The sequence below is a fragment of the Salvia miltiorrhiza genome, chromosome 1 (genome assembly GCF_028751815.1).
Source record: "Salvia miltiorrhiza cultivar Shanhuang (shh) chromosome 1, IMPLAD_Smil_shh, whole genome shotgun sequence".
Lineage (NCBI taxonomy): Eukaryota > Viridiplantae > Streptophyta > Magnoliopsida > Lamiales > Lamiaceae > Salvia > Salvia miltiorrhiza.
In genome coordinates, this window is record NC_080387.1 from 72,423,979 (window position 1) to 72,443,211 (window position 19,233).

At 34.4% G+C, this 19,233-nt stretch overlaps 3 protein-coding genes and 1 long non-coding RNA gene across 5 annotated transcripts; 2 read left to right on the forward strand and 2 right to left on the reverse strand.

The window, feature by feature from the left end:
• Positions 1 to 1,624: 1,624 nt before the first annotated feature.
• LOC131005904 (7-deoxyloganetic acid glucosyl transferase-like) lies at positions 1,625 to 4,621 on the forward strand. The gene is made up of 2 exons (XM_057933024.1): positions 1,625 to 2,278; positions 3,617 to 4,621. Exons 1-2 carry the CDS (start codon positions 1,756 to 1,758, stop codon positions 4,543 to 4,545), a joined length of 1,452 nt encoding a protein of 483 aa, XP_057789007.1. The 5' UTR covers positions 1,625 to 1,755; the 3' UTR covers positions 4,546 to 4,621.
• A 108-nt stretch (positions 4,622 to 4,729) lies between these two features.
• Positions 4,730 to 7,055, reverse strand: LOC131005914 (7-deoxyloganetic acid glucosyl transferase-like). Its single transcript, XM_057933034.1, has 2 exons — positions 6,431 to 7,055; positions 4,730 to 5,732 (listed from the first exon to the last, which is right to left on the reverse strand). The coding sequence occupies exons 1-2, from the start codon at positions 6,948 to 6,950 to the stop codon at positions 4,816 to 4,818; spliced, it is 1,437 nt and encodes a 478-aa protein (XP_057789017.1). The 5' UTR covers positions 6,951 to 7,055; the 3' UTR covers positions 4,730 to 4,815.
• Positions 7,056 to 9,636: 2,581 nt separating this feature from the next.
• On the forward strand, positions 9,637 to 11,866 carry LOC131005909 (7-deoxyloganetic acid glucosyl transferase-like). Its single transcript, XM_057933029.1, has 2 exons — positions 9,637 to 10,302; positions 10,744 to 11,866. Exons 1-2 carry the CDS (start codon positions 9,783 to 9,785, stop codon positions 11,661 to 11,663), a joined length of 1,440 nt encoding a protein of 479 aa, XP_057789012.1. The 5' UTR covers positions 9,637 to 9,782; the 3' UTR covers positions 11,664 to 11,866.
• Positions 11,867 to 16,348: 4,482 nt separating this feature from the next.
• Positions 16,349 to 18,144, reverse strand: LOC131006047 (uncharacterized). Of its 2 annotated transcripts, none has more exons than XR_009095400.1 (2): positions 17,896 to 18,144; positions 16,349 to 17,775 (listed from the first exon to the last, which is right to left on the reverse strand). It is a non-coding gene; the product is annotated as an uncharacterized LOC131006047 (long non-coding RNA). The 2 variants fall into 2 exon arrangements; XR_009095401.1 differs by having other exon boundaries at positions 17,869 to 18,144.
• Positions 18,145 to 19,233: the final 1,089 nt, after the last annotated feature.

The window sequence follows — 19,233 nt, forward strand, 5'->3', positions numbered from 1 at the left end:
CTCCTCCCACATGGGTTAATCATTAAAATAAACTAAAAATTATATAATTCCTCTATAAAAACCCGCTCTGATACCATTTTGAGAAGCGGGGGATCAGCACTATAATTAAGCCATTTTTCAATACTGATACACAGTTGAATTACAACGTGCACAGTTGACCTAGGGGCGCAGTTGTCTTTTAAGGGGATTTTGGCCAGAAAAGTCATTCTTTAAAAGAGGTGGCTAAAAAAGTCATAAACTATGTGCTTTAGGCTACAAATGCCAATTCTCACTTTAATATATGTATATAACCAAATTAAAAAAATATATAATTTGTAAATATAATACAATAAAAAATATTTAATTTTATACAATATTCATAATTGTACTACCAAAAAAATATAGTACTCCCTCCGTCCCATTAGAATAGACTCAATTCTTTTGGGATATAGATTATCAAACTTACTTTTGAGGGGAAAGTGGTATGGTCTGATCCATACTAATTAAGTATTTGAAGTACATTTTTTTTTACTCAAAATGGAAAATAACCTATCCCTATTCTAGTGGGATATCCCAAAATAAAAAACGAACCTATTCTAGTGGAACAAATATAGTATTATATTAACAAAATGAAACCTTTAATTATTTCATAAAATTTACAAATTAGCTTAATTGTTATAGTTACTATTTTTTGAAAAAATGAAGTTATTTTTATGTAATAAGTAACATATGAATAATCTCTTAATTTATGCTAAAATTAAATATGGTATTTGCAATAGTTGTTACGGTAAGTTCAAAGATTGAGGAAAAAAACGAAAAGTGACTATAATTTAAGGATTTAGAGGTAATCAATCCAAAATATTAGTATATAAATTTGTATGATTATATAAAATCACTTCTAAGATGATATATGCCCATACATATTATAATTGTAATAAACTTTTCCTTCTTTTAATATATCTACAATTAATCCAAACGAATTACTCATTCGTCTCACTTCAAATGATCCAATTTCTATTTTGGATTGTTCCATTTCAAATTACTCAATCCAAATTTTAAAATAAAATTGGATATTGAACATTACTTTTTAGGTTGTCACACCACCACTTTATACCTTTTATCACACATTTTTTAATTTTTGTGCTTAATTTTTTTGGATCATCTGAAGCAGGACGAAGGGAGTGCGTATTTGCTTCGGTAATCCATGACGACCAGTGTTGGAAATGTTAAAAAATTCTACCACCAATCACGATCTAGTAACTATCAACTACATATTTGCTTCGGTAATCAATGACCACAAAAATTCGATCAATTTCTAACTTGGCCTTTGCTTTCTTCTTTAGCGCTCACATTTGACCGACACAGTCACATGGAATGCCACATTATTCCAAATTTCCAATTAATAAAATCCAATCCCATCACTATTCTCGTTTATTTGCAATGGTTCATATCTTTGCATCTATTTTTTCTTTTAAATTACAATAGGCATCTAATATATAAATAAATCAGCAACTCCCACACAGACGTGACCTCTACTTCACACGAAGGTGAAACAATAATCGCACGCAGACGGAACACTACCCACACAAAAGTAAAAAAATTGAACAAATGGAAAAACTACCCGCACACAGACAATTGAACCTAAGACTTCTCACAAATGAGAGTTTTTGAGTGCCTCAATTTTACCACTTGAACTAGACCTATCGACATATCATTACATCTATAAGTGCACAAAATCATATTGCAAGAATATGACTAAACCAAAATAGCAAAAAGATGAGTTCCGACTTAGAAGAGGAGCTGCCGCCGCACGTGGTGATTTTCCCATTTCCGGCGCAGGGCCACATGAATTGCATGCTCAATCTCGCTCATCTCTTCTGCTTAACCGACTTCCACGTCACCTTCGTCGTGTCGGAATTCAGCCACCGCCTCCTCCTCAAGAACACCTCCGTCCCCGCCACCTTCGCCGCCTATCCCGGCTTCCAGTTCCGGAGCATCCCCGACGGCCTCCCCGACGATCACCCCCGCAGCGGCGCGAGAGTCGCCGATATCGTCCCCGCCGTCGCAAACCACATGATCCCAAATTTCAAGAAAATGATGGCCGAGGAAGACTTCCTCGCTTCCCCCCACCGTAGGCCGGCCACGTGCTTCGTCGCCGACGGCTTTCACGGCTTCGCCGCTGACTTCGCGGAGGAGAACGGCCTTCCCTTGATCTATTTCCGAACTCCTAGTGCCTCCTACTTGTGGGCTTATTTTCATGTCGATCATCTCATTCAAGCTCAAGAAATTCCCATCAAAGGTAATCTAATACTCATTGATCATTATCACTTTTCGTAGAAGCTAATTCGATTTTCGTTGCGAAATAAGTTAATTTTGAAACATTATACTCCTTTTGTGCCCAAGAAATCTGCCCCAATGATCCAATGTATTTATTTTCTAATTTTATACATGTCTCCACTAACAACTTTTTATCAGCTTTAATTTATTAAAATTTGTAACGTTTCTCTTAGGACAAATTTTTGAGGGACGAATGGATCGAGTGCATTCGTGGTGAAAAATAATAAATTCTGAACTTTGAATTCGTTTGACAAATAAGTATTGAAAATAGTTCCTATTTTGTATGCCCTCAAGTCCCAATATTAGTGAATCACTTTTTATTTCGGCGGTCCCATTATGAGTGACTCATTCTATAAATGATAAAAATTAACATGTGAAAATACATGTATCGTATTATTTTTAACCAATTTATATATTATGTTCAAAAGTAATGAATCATTAAAAATGGGACGAAGGAAGACTATTATAACGTGTTTGATATTGGCTAATACACTGTATTAGCTAATTTAGTACAGATCAGTCTAGTGTTTATTATTTATTAATAATGCGGATGACCCGGTTTAATCCCACGACCCAGTATTATTAATCCAGATTTCTTAGGATTAATAATACCACCTCCCCCTAGGATTAACTTAAACCCGAATATTCTGTATTTAGCTATGATAGCAAACATCAACTCAGTATTAATAATCTATCATTATCCACGCTAAATATCTTGGTTACAAATTATCCTACATAATCCTTTACTGAAAACCAAACGAGCCCTTAATTTTATACTACTATACTGTACTATATGTTTCTAAACTTGTTTGAATAGCTTTCTTTGAATATATTATGGACCTCACTAGCAACTTTATAATTACAACTTTTATTAAACACTATTTTATAAAATGATTTTACCATCGAATAACTTTTTACTAGCTTTTATTAAAATTTGTGATGTTGCCTTTAGAACAAACTCGAGGGACGGTGGAAATACATTTGTTGTGAAGAATAATAAATTTTGAATTTCAAATTCATTTAACCAATAAATAATGAAAATAGTTCATATTTTTATGCCCTCAAGTTCGATTATTAGTGAATCACTTTTTATTTCGAATCTTCCAATTATAAGTGGCTCATTCTATAAATGACAAAACTTAACTCGCGAAAATACGTTTACCGACAATAGCATACTATTTTTAACCAATTTGTACATTATGTTCAAAAGTAACAAATTGTTAATAATGAGACGAAGAAAGTACTATTTTAACCAATCTGAAGTCGTTTGAACCGTTCTTGCCTTGAATATATTATGCAGACAAGTCGATGGATGGATTAGTGAAAGGCATACCAGGAATGGAAGGATTCCTCCGCCGCCGCGACCTGCCGGGCTTCTTCCGCACCGACGACGTAAACGACCCGCTTCTGCAGAGCTTAGCAGCGGCGACGAGGCAAATCGTACGAGCACAAGCAGTCATCTTCAACACTTTCGATGATTTGGAGGGGCCGATTGTATCACTCATGCTCGAGAAATTGCCAAGAATCTTCACTATCGGTCCAATCCACGAGCAGCAGAAGTCGAGGCTCATGGAAAAGAAATCCAAGGCGTCAATTGTTGCAGGCAATTTCTGGGCGGAGGATCGGAGCTGCATAGATTGGCTTAACGCTCAGCCTCGGAGATCGGTGATCTATGTGAGCTTTGGGAGCATAACAGTTGTGACGAGAGAGCAATTGATGGAGTTCTGGCATGGTTTGGTGAATAGCTCGCAGAGATTCTTGTGGGTGATGCGCCAGGATTCCGTCACCGGAAAAGATGGAGACGATCGAGTTCCGGCCGAGCTGCCGGAGGGTACTAATGAAAAGGGTTACTTTGTGAAGTGGGCCCCGCAGGAGGAGGTGCTCAACCACCCTGCGGTGGGTGGGTTCTTGACGCACAGTGGATGGAACTCGACTCTCGAGAGCATTGTCGCTGGCGTGCCGATGATCTGCTGGCCTTATTTCGGGGACCAAACTATTAATAGTAGGTTCGTGGGCGAGGTTTGGAAGATTGGTATTGATATTAAAGATAGTTGTGATAGATTGATTATCGAGGAGGCGATTAGAGAGATTATGATAGTGAGGAAAGATGAGTTCTTGGAAAGGGCAGATGGTATGGCTAAAATGGCTAAGAAGGCTGTGGAAAGAGGAGGTTCATCGTATAGGAATTTGGATGCTCTAATTGAGTATATTAAGTCATTGATAACTTGATTTATATTTGACCTAATGGAAAATTAGATCGCTTTGTAGTGTATTTTAATAGATCATGAATCATAAATCTTTTAGACGAGTAATGCAAAGTTAGTTATTTAAAGTAATTAAAACATGGAATTCCCTAAAAAAAATTGGAACAGGGAAGAAACAGGGGGATTGCATTTTATGTTCAATTAGGCCATTTATTCAACACTGCACCTTTTAATTTATTTGAAGTTTTCAGGATATACAAACAAAAATATTCTTTAAAAATTACAATGACAATAATCAAATTATCAATGACTTGATAAACTGAAGCAGGTCATCCATATTAGTATACGACGAACCACCTTTACTAACAGATTTTTTGACAAGTTTAGCCATATTCTTTGCCTTTTTCAAAAACTCTTCTTTTCTAACTTCCATCAAATCCCTCACTGCATTCTCAATAATCAATCTATCACAAGTATCTTTGATGTCCAATCCAATCTTCCAAACCTCACTCACCAACCTACTATTAATGGTTTGATCGGCAAAATAAGGCCAACATATCATTGGTGTGCCCGTCGTGATGCTCTCAAGAGTCGAGTTCCATCCACTGTGTGTCAGGAACCCGCCCACCGCAGGGTGGTTAAGCACCTTTTCCTGCGGTGCCCACTCCACCAACAAACCCTTTTCTTTACTACTTTCCATTAATTCCTCCAAAACTTGATCATTTCCTTCATTGCCGATGATGGAATCCGGCCTTATCACCCACAAGAATCTCTGCGAACTGTTGAGCAAGCCGTGCCAGAACTCTAACACTTGCTCTCTCGTCATAAGTGTTATGCTCCCGAAGCTCACATAGATGACGGATTTAGGCGGCTGCGCATCCAGCCACTCGATGCAACTTTGGTCTTCCGCCCATAGATTCGCCTTGATGATAGACACATCCGCCTTCTTCTCCGTCAGTCTGGATTTAATTTGCTCGTGGATTGGACCGATGGAGAAAATTCTCGGCACATGCTTCAGTATCTCTGCAACTATCGGCCCCTCGAGATCTTCACAAGTGTTAAATATGTTCGCTTCTTTCACGGTTAGTCGCTCTATTACTCCTTGAAGAATAGGGTCGTTTACATCGTCAACACGGTAATGACTCGGCAGGTCACGCCGCCGGAGAAAACCTTCCATTCCTGATACACTTTTAACTAATTCATCCATTTCTCCTGCAAAACCGTCAAAGAGATTATAGATTTAGCCCATGTTTGGTTTAGTGTTTTTGGAGGTTGGAAAGGGAATCAATTAATTGAATCCATTACTTATTGTTTGGTTTGAATAATAAGGTAACCATTACCCTTATTTGGGGGTAATCCAATCACCCAATTTGTTACCCCTCAAAATTCAGAGAAAACAAAAAAAAAAGAAAATTCCTTACTAATGATTCATTTCTATTGTTAAACCAAACAATCAATAAAAGTAATGCTTATTGTTACCATTCCACTCTTTTATTTGATTCCATTCCCTTTCCATTCCTCTACTCGAACCAAACGACCACTTAATAATATTTTTTGGTTGCAAATTTTATCATATTCTATTAACCCATTTTCGATAGTGTGTGGAAAAGGAGTAAAAAGGACTCCCAATTTCTCATAAATGTGAAAATACTCCCCCCGTCTACAAAGAATATGCGGTGGAGTGGAGGATACGGATTTTACTAAGCCCGTATGATTTAGTGTTGAAGGCTCCACAAAGATTAGTATTAAGCCCATCAAATTGTAAAATTAAAATGTTTGTATTTTGTAAATATTGAGTATGAAGGTTTAAAATATATATAAGGTGGAATTTCCAAAAAAATGAAAACAAACCATCTTTGTGAACGGACGAAAATAGTAATAGACGCACAATCTTTGTGGACTGAACTGACCTCGGAAAGGAATTTCTTGAGCTTGAAGCAGCTGAGGAAAGCAAAAATGAGACCAGGAGTAGGCGGCGCTACCAGTTTGGAAGAGGATGAGCGGAAGCTGATGCTCTCTAGCAAACTCGGGGGCGAAGCTCATAGCATCTGTAACCAAGCAAGTCACGCGTCTACGGGCGGCGCCGCCCAAGAAATTCTCGTGGACCATCATTTTCTTGAAGAGCGGCACCGTGACTTTTTCGATGGAGAATATGATCTCCATGGTTCTCTCCCCGGCGCGGGGGTGGTCGTCGGGGAGGCCGTCGGGGAGAGCCCGGAACTCGAACCCCGGGTAGCGGGCGAAGGCATCGAGGACGGTGGTGTGCTCGAGGAGGCGGCGGTGGTTGAAGTCGGAGATGATGAAGGTGACGTGGAAGTCGGATAAGCAGAAGAGATGCGCGAGATTGAGCATGGGGTTGAGATGGCCCAGAGATGGATACGGCATAATCAACACGTGCGGCGGGAGATCTTGTCCTTGTTCACACCTCATCTTCGTCTATTCAAATCTTGCTAAATACTTTTCTTCTTGTTTCTGAATATTGCAGGGTATTGCAATTTGTAGATGAATGAATTTGAGGCACAAATTTGTCCAAATAGATTATATCTGCTGAACAAATCTACCATAAGAGAAAAAGATATGATTTGATTTAATTATGGTAGGCTACGGTTACAAAAACTATGAAAATACAAAGATAACCTTTTGCAGAAAAATGGACGCATATACTCACTCTCAATCATAACCGTCAGATCACACTAAATCAATGGACAAGATTAAGACTACGTACTTTGCAAATAATTGTGTTCTTGTTGAATATATACATATATATAGGGGTGGGCTACCATGAGAGCACATTTTAAAATAAGATAAATAAGAGCAATTTTTAATGTATGAATTTTATGTACAATACGTATGAATTCGCTGTATAAAGGTACGAATTGTGAAAAATAAATTTTTGCTACATTTGGTATTCGAACTCAGGATCATAAATCTATCCTACATGATTACTAATCAACCGTAGATCTTGATGATCTAAGGGCTGAAAATGATTCTTATTTTATATCTTAACAAATGCTCTTATTTTATATCTAAGGGCTGAAAATGATTCTTATATATATATATATATATATATATATATATATATATATATATATATATATATATATATATATATATATACCGTGAGAGCACATTTTAAAATAAGAAATAAGAGCAATTCTTAATGTATGAATTTTATGTAGAACATGTATGAATTCGCTGTATAAAGGTATGAATTGTGAAAAATAAATTTTTGCTACCTCTGGGATTCGAACCCAGGGCCATAAATCCATCCAACAGGATTGCGAATCAACCGTAGATCTTGATGATCTAAGGGCTGAAAATGATTCTTATTTTATATTTTAAGAAATGCTCTTATTTTAGCCCTTCCCTATATATATATATATATATATATATATATATATCTATTCTCCATCTAAGTAGGTGGTCTCCATAGAACTCCACCCTATATATATATATATATAGGGAGAGGTTCAAATAAGAACCGCTAAATAAAATTAGAACAGAGAACCATTTTAAACCATTCGATCATCAAGATCTACGGTAGATGCATCATCTTGGTGGATGAATGCAGATCCTGGGTTCGAATCCTGAAGGGAGCAAAAATTTTATTATTTTCGGATGTATTAAATTTAATAGCGAATGCATTAATTTATATAGTAGATGCATTGATTTTAATGGTTCTTATGTTCTCACGATAAGTGTGGTTCTGACAATAACCGCACCTTATATATATATATAAATTCCTAGTTCACATATTAAATATCTTATATTTTAATAAATATTAAGGTAATAATATTTCTTAAGCTTCAAAAGTTTCCCCTCAATAATCGATAGTCGTTGAGGATGAATAATGCTTAACGACTATCGATTGTGTGAAAAGAAGACGGCGGCGTGGGCATGGCTACTACGGCGTGAATTTGACAACTCAGGCAAATTCAGAGATGAGGACCAAGGCATCAATTAGGTGGATTTAGGCTTAGGACACTCTCTATATTTTTACTAAATTTTTAATGTTTACAAATCATGTTTTAAATGTTTGCAACAAGGGTTTATAAAATTCCTAGTCATTAATAAAAATGACAACGCGAAAACTACAAAAATGGTAAAATAAATAAATAAATAAATTAAGTATGTAACCAACCATTGTTGACCAAATTTGGGGTAAAAAATATTGCATTTATTGCCATAAGACATTGGGACGAAATTGATTGCAATTTATGACACAATAATGCATGGTAAATGTTTTTCATTTTTTTTATAAGTAAGAAAAATAAAACATGTTAAAAGAAAATTAAAAATAAAAAAGTACTAAAAATGGGCTTATTTAAGGAGTGGACAGAGAATTAATTTTTTAAGTTTCAATCTTTAAATAAATATAAATTTTATAGTTTAAATTTAATATTTACATAAAATACATAAAATTAAATTTATTATCATGATCTTTAATTTGATATATATGCGTATTAATATTTTATAATTAGCTGAATTTCACAATTTTAAATAGAAAAAAGTAGAAAATAAAAAAGATAAAAAATATTATATAAACAAATCTTCAATTTTATAATAATCATAACATTGTCATTTAATATTAAGATGAATTTATTTATGTTTTCAAATTGAAAGTTGCATTTTAAATATATTATAGATTTTCGACGATGAGGCATTCGGGTTATTTGTAGGAGCGAATTTGTCCATGTGATTATCTATCCTATAGTTATTGTATTTAATCACAAATTGTTATATTTACATTTTATGGACGACACATATTTTAAGAAAGTGATGGATATATATTACTCCCTCCGTCCCGCTTCAAATGTCTCATTTCTTTTGGACAAAAAAATTAAAAAAATGTGTACAAAGTAGATAAAGTGAGTATAAAGTAGATAAAGTGAATTGGTGAAAATTATTTAAATATTAAGTATAGAAAAAAAGAGTGTATTGCCAAAAAATAAAATGAGACATTTAGAGTGGGACAACTCAAAATAGAAAATGAGACATTTGGAGTGGGACGGAGGGAGAAGTTGATAGTGGTGAATATTATTGTAAGTGACGTTTGTGGAATGCACATGTATAAATGGAAGTGCAAATGCTATTGTTGTGACAAAAGTGACTAATGTTGTAAACATAAAAAATGAAACGTAATCTATTTGGACAAGTTTGTGCCTCAAATTCATTCATCTATCTATAAATTGCAGTACTCTGCAATACTCAGAAACAAGAGCAGAATTTACAGAAATAGTAAGTGTATTGAATAAGGCGAAGATGAGGTGTGAACAAGGACAAGATCTCCCGCCGCACGTGCTGATTTTCCCTTATCCATTGCAGGCGCATCTCAACTCCATGCTCAATCTCGCGCATCTCTTCTGCTTATTCGACTTCCACGTCACCTTCATCATCTCCGACTTCAACCACCGCCGCCTCCTCGAGCACACCACCGCCGTCACCGCCTTCGCCCGCTACCCGGGGTTCGAGTTCCGGGCTCTCCCCGACGGCCTACCTGACGACCACCCCCGCGCCGGGGAGCGAGTCAATGACCTCATGTTCTCCATGGAAAAAGTCACGGTGCCGCTCTTCAAGAAAATGATGGTCCAGGAGAATTTCTTGGGCGGCGCCGCCCGTAGACGCGTGACTTGCTTCGTTGCAGATGCTATGAGCTTCGCCCCCGACTTTGCTAGAGAGCATCAGCTTCCGCTCATCCTCTTCCATACTGCTAGTGCCTCCTTCTCCTGGTCTCATTTTTGCTTTCCTCAGCTGCTTCAAGCTCAAGATATTCCTTTCCGAGGTCAGTTACAAAGACCTTATCAAGGTTGTGTACGTGCAGTGTGTTGGCCTAGCGATAGGAAGTTAATGTGTCTTGGGTTCGAATACTCGGTTGCGTGATCTTTAAATTGGCTGACCTATTTATATATCCCTCTAAATGGCAGGATAATAAAATGAGTTATAAATTTATCACTTAAAATGAGGATCATATTTTTTGTATCTTGTTTTATTTGAATGATAATATATTTATCCATTTCTAATAAGGTGGTATAAAAGAATTCCATCCTCCTTTAGATATAAATTTATCCCTTTCCCAAGGGAAAAGGGAAAATTTATACCATATGTCCGAATTTTTTGTTACGTTAAAGCAAACGAGGTATAAGGTGGTAAATGAAGATTATTCATTCCTTATACCTCAAAGCAAACACACCCTAAATTTATAGACTCTCTGACGGTTTTGCAGGAAAATCGATGGATGAATTAGTTGAAAGTGTACCCGGAATGGAAGGTTTTCTCCGACGACGCGACCTTCCGAGTCATTACCGTGTTGACGATGTAAACGACCCTATTCTTCAAGCATTAACAGAGAGGCTAACTGCGAAGGAAATGGTCATATTTAACACTTGTGAAGATCTCGAGGGGCCGATAGTTGCAGAAATACAGAAGCATGTGCCGAGAATTTTCTCCATCGGTCCAATCCATGAGCAAATTAAATCCAGACTGACGGAGAAGAAGGCGGATGTGTCGATCATCAAGGCGAATCTATGGGCGGAAGACCAGAGCTGCATCGAGTGGCTGGATGCGCAGCCGCCTAAATCTGTCATCTATGTGAGCTTCGGGAGCATAACACTTATGACGAGAGAGCAAGTGTTAGAGTTCTGGCACGGTTTGCTCAACAGTTCGCAGAGATTCTTGTGGGTGATAAGGCCGGATTCCATCATCGGGAATGAAGGAAATGATCAAGTTTTGGAGGAATTAATGGAAATTAGTAAAGAAAAGGGTTTGTTGGTGGAGTGGGCACCGCAGGAAAAAGTGCTCAACCACCCTGCGGTGGGCGGGTTTCTGACACACAGTGGATGGAACTCAACTCTCGAGAGCATTGTAGCCGGCGTGCCAATGATATGTTGGCCTTATTTTGCCGATCAAACCATTAATAGTAGGTTGGCGAGTGAGGTTTGGAAGATTGGATTGGACATAAAAGATACTTGTGATAGATTGATTATTGAGAAGGCGGTGAGGGATTTGATGGAAGTGAGAAAAGATGAGTTTTTGGAAAATGCAGAGAATATGGCTAAGTTTGTGAAAAAATCTGTTAGTAAAGGTGGTTCGTCGTATACTAATATGGATAACCTGGTTCAATATATCAAGTCATTGATAATTTGATTATTGTCATTGTAATTTTTAAAGAATGTTTTTGTTTGTATATCCTGAAAACTGCAAATAAATTAAAAGGTGCAGTGTTGAATAAAACAAGTTTGGCTTGTTGTAAAAACAGCGCAAGAAAGCCCTTTCTCAATTTTTGTGTTTTTCTGAGATTTCAATTAGCAACTTTAACATGTTTTTTGTTGAATAGTGTAACTAGTTTATATCGGCATGTTTATGATGATAGCCTTTACAAATCTGCAATTGCAATTTAAATTTTTCTATGAAAATAAATTTATAGATATTTTTTGATAGAATCATTCTTTTAAGTACAAGCGCACATATTCTTTTATGTAACTTTTGTCTTGCAGAAATTTACTAAGTACTAGTATAAGATTTCTGACACAAACACAATGACTTTAAAGTAAAATATTTAATTCCCACCTCTCTTTTTTTACCAGCAAATTCCATTCAATAATGGTAATAACTTTTACCCCAAATTTAAAGATTGAAACTTAAAAAATTCGTTCTCTGTCCACTCCTTAAATAAGCCCATTTTTAGTACTTTTTTATTTTTAATTTTCTTTTAACATATTTTATTTTTTCTTACTTATAAAAAAATATGAAAAACATTTACCATGCATTATTGTGTCACAAATTGCAATCAATTTCGTCCCAATTTTTTATGGTAATAAATGCAATAACTCCAAATTTGGTCAATTGTTGGCTTGTGGGACCTCTACATATACACTACCATTGTGTATATTACATTATATTCTAGAGAAACCCAATTCTAACTAACCAAATACACACATCATGCTCATTTAACGTTGACGAGTCAATGAAACCATACATACATAAAATGCTAATATATCCCGGGCGATGGTTAGTCAGAAGCTCGATGTTCTGTTCTCGCATCTTTTACCTTGCTTTTGCTTAGTTTTTTTTTTTTTTTTGAGAAGTGCTTAGGTTTTTTTTATAAACACTCTTTTTCTTCATGCTGAGGTTTAACGAGGCCTAACGGCCCAAACCCTTGCGCTCTGTGTTTTTACGGGTTTCTTACGCTTCTTCTCCTTTTTTGATTTTGCAATAAAATCTTATTTTAATAATAAAATGTTAATATATTACACTCAAAAAACAAGGATTTTTATGAAGGTTATACACTCAAAGAAACTAGGATTTTTATGAAAAATCGTAATCGTAGATTTCAAAATTGTGATCGCAGATAAAATCATGATCTTTTAGTTAAAAATAATATGCTGAAAGACCATATACAATTATTTTTACCATTTTGTCGTTTTCATTTTATTATTAAAATGACTATGAATTTTATAAACCCTTGTTGCCAACATTAAAAATATGATTTGCAAACAATAAAAACTCTATTAATTATCTGAAGGGAACAAAATTTTTACCAATTTTTTAATATTATTATTCAACACTATATATTGGCGGCTTATTCATTATGCATTATATATATATATATATATATATATATATATATATATATATATATATATATATATATATATATATATAGGGGGCCGCTCCAATGAGACCCCCTAATTTTAGTGAGATCTAGGGCACGATCTAGTGCATTTATTTTATCAATCCTATGGCTGATATTATATCTGGAGGGTGATTTTTTTTTCACAGGGTTCGAATCCTGGAGGGAGCAGAATATTTTAAATTTTGTTATTCATCAGTATATACTGCATTGTTCATCAGTATATACGGCCCTGTTCATTAGTATATATGTCTTATTCATTACGAATTTTCTAAATTTTATTTTTCATCAGTATATATATCTTGTTCATTAGATATACGTTTTATTCATTAGTATTATATGTCTTATTTATTGTACTCATGTTACACGAAAAAAAGGGGGTCTCACTGGAGCGCGCCCATATATATATATATATATATATATATATATATATATATATATATATATATATATATATAGGGGGCCGCTCCAATGAGACCCCCTAATTTTATTGAGATCTAGGGCACGATCTGGTGCGTTTATTTTATCAATCCTATGGCTGATATTGTATCTGGAGGGTGATTTTTTTTCACAGGGTTCGAATCCTGGAGGGAGCAGAATATTTTAAATTTTGTTATTCATCAGTATATACTGCATTGTTCATCAGTATATACGGCCCTGTTCATTAGTATATATGTCTTATTCATTACGAATTTTCTAAATTTTATTTTTCATCAGTATATATATCTTGTTCATTAGATATACGTTTTATTCATTAGTATTATATGTCTTATTTATTGTACTCATGTTACACGAAAAAAAGGGGGTCTCACTGGAGCGCGCCCCTATATATATATATATATATATATATATATATATATATATATATATATATATATATATAGGGGGCCACTCCAATGAGACTCCCTAATTTTATTGAGATCTAGGGCACGATCTGGTGCGTTTATTTTATCAATCCTATGGCTGATATTGTATCTGGAGGGTGATTTTTTTTCGCAGGGTTCGAATCCTGGAGGGAGCAGAATATTTTAAATTTTGTTATTCATTAGTATATACTGCATTGTTCATCAGTATATACGACCATGTTCATCAGTATATATGTCTTATTCATTACGAATTTTTTAAATTTTATTTTTCATCAGTATATACACCTTGTTCATTAGATACACGTTTTGTTCATTAGTATTATATGTCTTATTCATTGTACTCATGTTACACGAAAAATAAAGGGTGTCACTGGAGCACGCCCATATATATATATATATATACATATATATATATGTATATACATATATATATATATAGGGAGAGGTTCAGGAAAGAACCATAAATAAAAAAAGAACGAAGAACCATTTTCAGCCATTCGATCATCAAGATCTACGGTGGATACATCATCTTGTTGGATGAATGCAGATCCTGGGTTCGAATCCTGAAGGGAGCAATTTTTTTTATTTTTTTGAGTGCATTAATTTTAACAGCGAATGCATTAATTTTTACAGTGAATGCATTAGATTTGATGGTTCTCCCGTTCTCACAAATAATGTAGTTCTCTCTAGAACCACACTATATATATATATATATATATATATATATAGGGGAAGGCTAAAATAAGAACGCTTCTTAAAATATAAATTAGGAACCATTTTCAGCCCTTAGATCATCAAGATCTACGGTTGATTCATCACCTTGTTAGATAAATTCATGGTCCTGAGTTCGAATCCTAAAGGTAGCAAAAAATTATTTTTCGCAATTCGTACCTTTATACAGTTTATTCATGCATGTTATGCATAAAATTCATGCATTTTTGCTGGTTCGCAATTCTTAAAATAAGAGTGGTTTATTGAATAACCGCTATATATATATATATATATATATATATATATATATATATATATATATATATATATATATATATATATATAGAGAGAGAGAGAGAGAGAAAGGTTAAACAGAGAATGACAAATATATAGAGAAAGGAGAATTAATCTTGATCCTTAAAATTTACCAATCTAACGGTTATATTATTTTCGGACTTATTGCCATATTTTTAATCGATAAGGTCAAACTAGTAATATACATATTCATGAAAATCGATAATTAATACATTGAAGATTCTATTGATTCATTTATATTTGGTAAGATATTAAATATCTCAATCTTCACGTAAAATCTGTTATGCAGCCGTTTCTTTTGTCATCACATATATTCTCATTAAAATCTTTATCTTCTGTTCCATAGTCACGAAATAAAATTATATAGTACTGCTATGTCTTCGTTTGTTTGTATGGTGAATTCAATAATTTGTTTTCTTTTTAATTATTTGGTTAATGTGCCAATGAAATATATTTTTTTTCTTTCTGGGATGACTTTTTGCTAAAGATTTATTATTATGTATGTTAATTTGGATCGAGTTGAACACGAAAAAAATTACTTTCACATTTTCACTGATTTATCAGATTGTTTTTTATATTTTAAGTAAAATATAAGTATCAAATTATGTAGAATTGAGAAAAATTGTCCTCTCTTTTATGCTTATTGAAATATTTATGTCAGCAGGAAAAAATTCGAATATTTTATCAAGGTGTTCGTAATTTTTTTACGTTTGTTCAAAATGCTTCATGTTAAATATTTTATGTCAGCAAGTAAAATTTAAAAATTATATTTTAGATGTTCGTAACTTTTTGACGCCTGTTCGAAATGTTTTATGTTTTATGTTCCAAATTCCCAATTCTTTTATTTTCTATAGATGAAGGCACCAACTTTTAATCCATAATATCTCAAAGGATTCCCAGGTTGTAGCATCATTTCATATAGCAATTAAATAAACATCTTCAACAAAAATGTGTAACTTTCAAGATCCCACACCATAGTCAATTGCAATTCACGAAATCCACAACATTATGAGCTAGAACAAAAATTCAAACAACACTAGCTCACTAGCGCAAATGATGATGTTTCGAACCGAGGACACATCCAAACATGAATTTCAATTAGAGTTTGAAGTTTAACCTGTAGTCTTAATTAATATGCTATATTAACTCCAAATATTAACTCTCTCCATTGCTGAAAGTTGGCCTAAGATATAATATTTTGAACAAATATAGAGAATAAATTGAACAGCCAAAGAAAAATTGTGAACATGTGGCTGGAAAAAAATAAGATGTTTATCAAATAATGCAATAAACATTTTGAACAAATATAGAGAATAAATTGAACACTCAGATAAATATTTCGAACGTGTGGTAACAAAGAATCACAATTTGTAAATGAACAGATTACAATTTCTAAATGAACAGAACATACTTTTGTAAATAAACAGATCACAAATTTTAAATGAACAACACATATTTTTTCAATGAACAAATTATTCTTACAACTACTCCTAGTTGTTTCCAGCACCTTTTCCAGCACCTTCACTTCCAATAGCAGACTTGCAATTTAGGGTGTCCCATTTGCGGAGGCTGATTGCTGCTGCCATTGGAGGAGGATTCGGTACATCGACTTGGCCAATATTTCGTCTCCTACAACAATCTCCCTCTTGTCATAATCTAGCCTCCGTCTTGATCTCTGGTTGCTCCGCGGCGAGACGCCACATCCAAGCGCGTAGGCCTTATTCTTGCACCTCTTCCTGCAGACCTTGAGGGGTACATCGCCGGTTGTGGCGGCAATGATTTTGAAGTGATTTCCATGTAAAAACTAACGCCAAACACACAAATTCACCAAATCTATAAAAAAACCTGATAATTAGCGACATTATGATTTTAAAAAAAAATGAAAGCTCCTCCAACCATATTCTCAAAAGCTACTGAATGTTCTAAGAAATCGTGTAATGAAAATACCTACCGTGCGCCGTTGATGAATAGGTTATCGTGGAAGAAGAGGTAATGTAGGATATGATATCCCCTAATAAGAGAAATATATTACTCTGTATTAAAAATATAATATGAACATGTAGAAAAAAGAATCCGAACAGATACCTCAAAATTTTCCATTAACTAAGTATTAACACAACTAAAAAACTAATTAAACATATTATATTAACCCATGAACACAACATATAATTGTTTCGCACAGATCACACTAATACAAATACTCGAACAATTACAAACAGATAAGAAAATATGTCAAATATAGTTACTTATTTTACCTTCTTCATCCGCAGGAGCAGACGTGTCCACTCTTGGGCGTTTATTTTTTATTTTTCTGAAGATCCCTCATTTGAATTGAGAATATTACATTCAGTTTCCATTCAATAAGTCTTCTAAGAAAAAAACTCAAACACATCAAATCTAATAAACACAATACCTTGATTATTTAGATCCACCAAGCGTGATTCAAATCGGCGAACACAGTATGCAAAAACAAGCGAAACAGAAAATCATATTCAAAAAACTGAAATCCCAATATCTGAAATCTCATTTTTCCCAATAATTTCTTCATCGTCAACAACAATCAGTTGTTCGAAACAGAAAATCAAAGTATTCAAAGCAAAAATCTAAATACCTTTTGTTCAATCGGTTGTTCAATTACATGAAGAGGCCCAAAAAATAGAAAAACATCGACATACCCGTTCGATTTCAGCAGATCTTCAAACCTTGCCCCTTTTCAAACAAGTCACCGGTGATTCTTCAAAAACAGAAACGGAATAACAAAAAAAAATTATTGAACAACCGGAGTTTGAATCGATTTGTTTGTTGAAAAATCGAAACTTCAAACGACCTGTCGTTGAAAAGGCAGAAACCCTACCGATCGTGGTTCTGTTCAGAAATTGTGGGAGACGACTTGTGGGAGACGACGCGGTTAATAGGAGTAAATTTCGGACCTTCCGTTTTTACTAGCTTGTAAAGTTACCCAAAATGCCCTAATTCTAATTAAAATGTATTTTCAAACATGGGAAATGCTAATTAAAAAATGCTGGCAGATTTAATTGGAACCACACGATCCAGCATTTTCTAGGGACTAGATTTAATCTCTATTCTCTATAGATAGGGTCATTCTTTGTTTAACTTGACCCTATATATATATATATATATATATATATATATATATATATATATATATATATAGGGTCAAATTAAACAGAGAATTATTATATATTTCATTTTGAACAAGTCTATACATGTTACGAACAAATCAACATAACAAACGAACAGACGTATTTAGTAAAAAAATAGAAAAACTCGCCACCAGCAGGATTCGAACCCGGGGCAAATTGCTGTTCATGCGGTACATTGATTTGTTCGTAAAAATTGTAGATCTGTTCGTTTTTGTTTCACGAATTCTCTATTCTCTAAATATTTAGCATTCTCTGTTTAACATTTCTCTCTCTCTCTCTCTCTCTATATATATATATATATATATATATATATATATATATATATATAGAGAGAGAGAGAGAGAAGTTCAAGAAAGAACCACTAAATAAAAGAAGAATGGAGAACCATTTTCAGTCATTCGATCATCAAGATCTACGGTGGATACATTATCTTGTTGGATGAATGCAGATCCTAGGTTCGAATTAATCCTGAAGGGAGCAATTTTTTTTATTTTTTTTAGTGCATTAATTTTAACAGCGAATGTATTAATTTTTACAGTGGATATATTAGATTTGATGGTTCTCACGTTCTCACAAATAATGTAGTTCTCTCTAGAACCACACCCTATATATATATAATTAATATATACTATATAGTTAATTCCTTTATTAAATGACAATTTTATATAAAAAAGAAAAGAAAAAACCTAAAAAAAACCCTTGAAAGCACAGAAAGAGCAGACTAAGGGCCGAGTCTCATTAAAACCTTTTCACGGAAAACCCAGTGGTAAAAACCGTGAATAGGAAAAAGAGTACTCGTCTAGACACAAGACGAAAGTAGGGAAAAGCTAAAGGAGATACAACTCCGAGATTCAGAATAACAACGAAAAAACAACCACCCATCAGTCTCAATTACCGTTTCTTACGCAGATGGCTATGCGAAGCCATGTCAAGGCGAACCGCAGCCCTAATCTCGTCAATCTCGTGCGGCCACCACCCTTCTGAACGTTGTTGGTTAGCCATAATATCTGCCGCCTTGTTTCCTTCTC

What these genes read in the sequence shown, in the direction of transcription:
- LOC131005904 (XM_057933024.1), top strand. Translation starts at nt 1,756, where the DNA reads ATGAGTTCCGACTTAGAAGAGGAGCTGCCGCCGCACGTGGTGATTTTC. An exon ending in TCAAGAAATTCCCATCAAAG is followed by an intron (nt 2,279 to 3,616) that starts GTAATCTAATAC and finishes TATATTATGCAG; the next exon opens with ACAAGTCGATGGATGGATTA.
- LOC131005914 (XM_057933034.1), bottom strand. Translation starts at nt 6,950, where the DNA reads ATGAGGTGTGAACAAGGACAAGATCTCCCGCCGCACGTGTTGATTATG. An exon ending in TCAAGAAATTCCTTTCCGAG is followed by an intron (nt 5,733 to 6,430) that starts GTCAGTTCAGTC and finishes ACGGTTTTGCAG; the next exon opens with GAGAAATGGATGAATTAGTT.
- LOC131005909 (XM_057933029.1), top strand. Translation starts at nt 9,783, where the DNA reads ATGAGGTGTGAACAAGGACAAGATCTCCCGCCGCACGTGCTGATTTTC. An exon ending in TCAAGATATTCCTTTCCGAG is followed by an intron (nt 10,303 to 10,743) that starts GTCAGTTACAAA and finishes ACGGTTTTGCAG; the next exon opens with GAAAATCGATGGATGAATTA.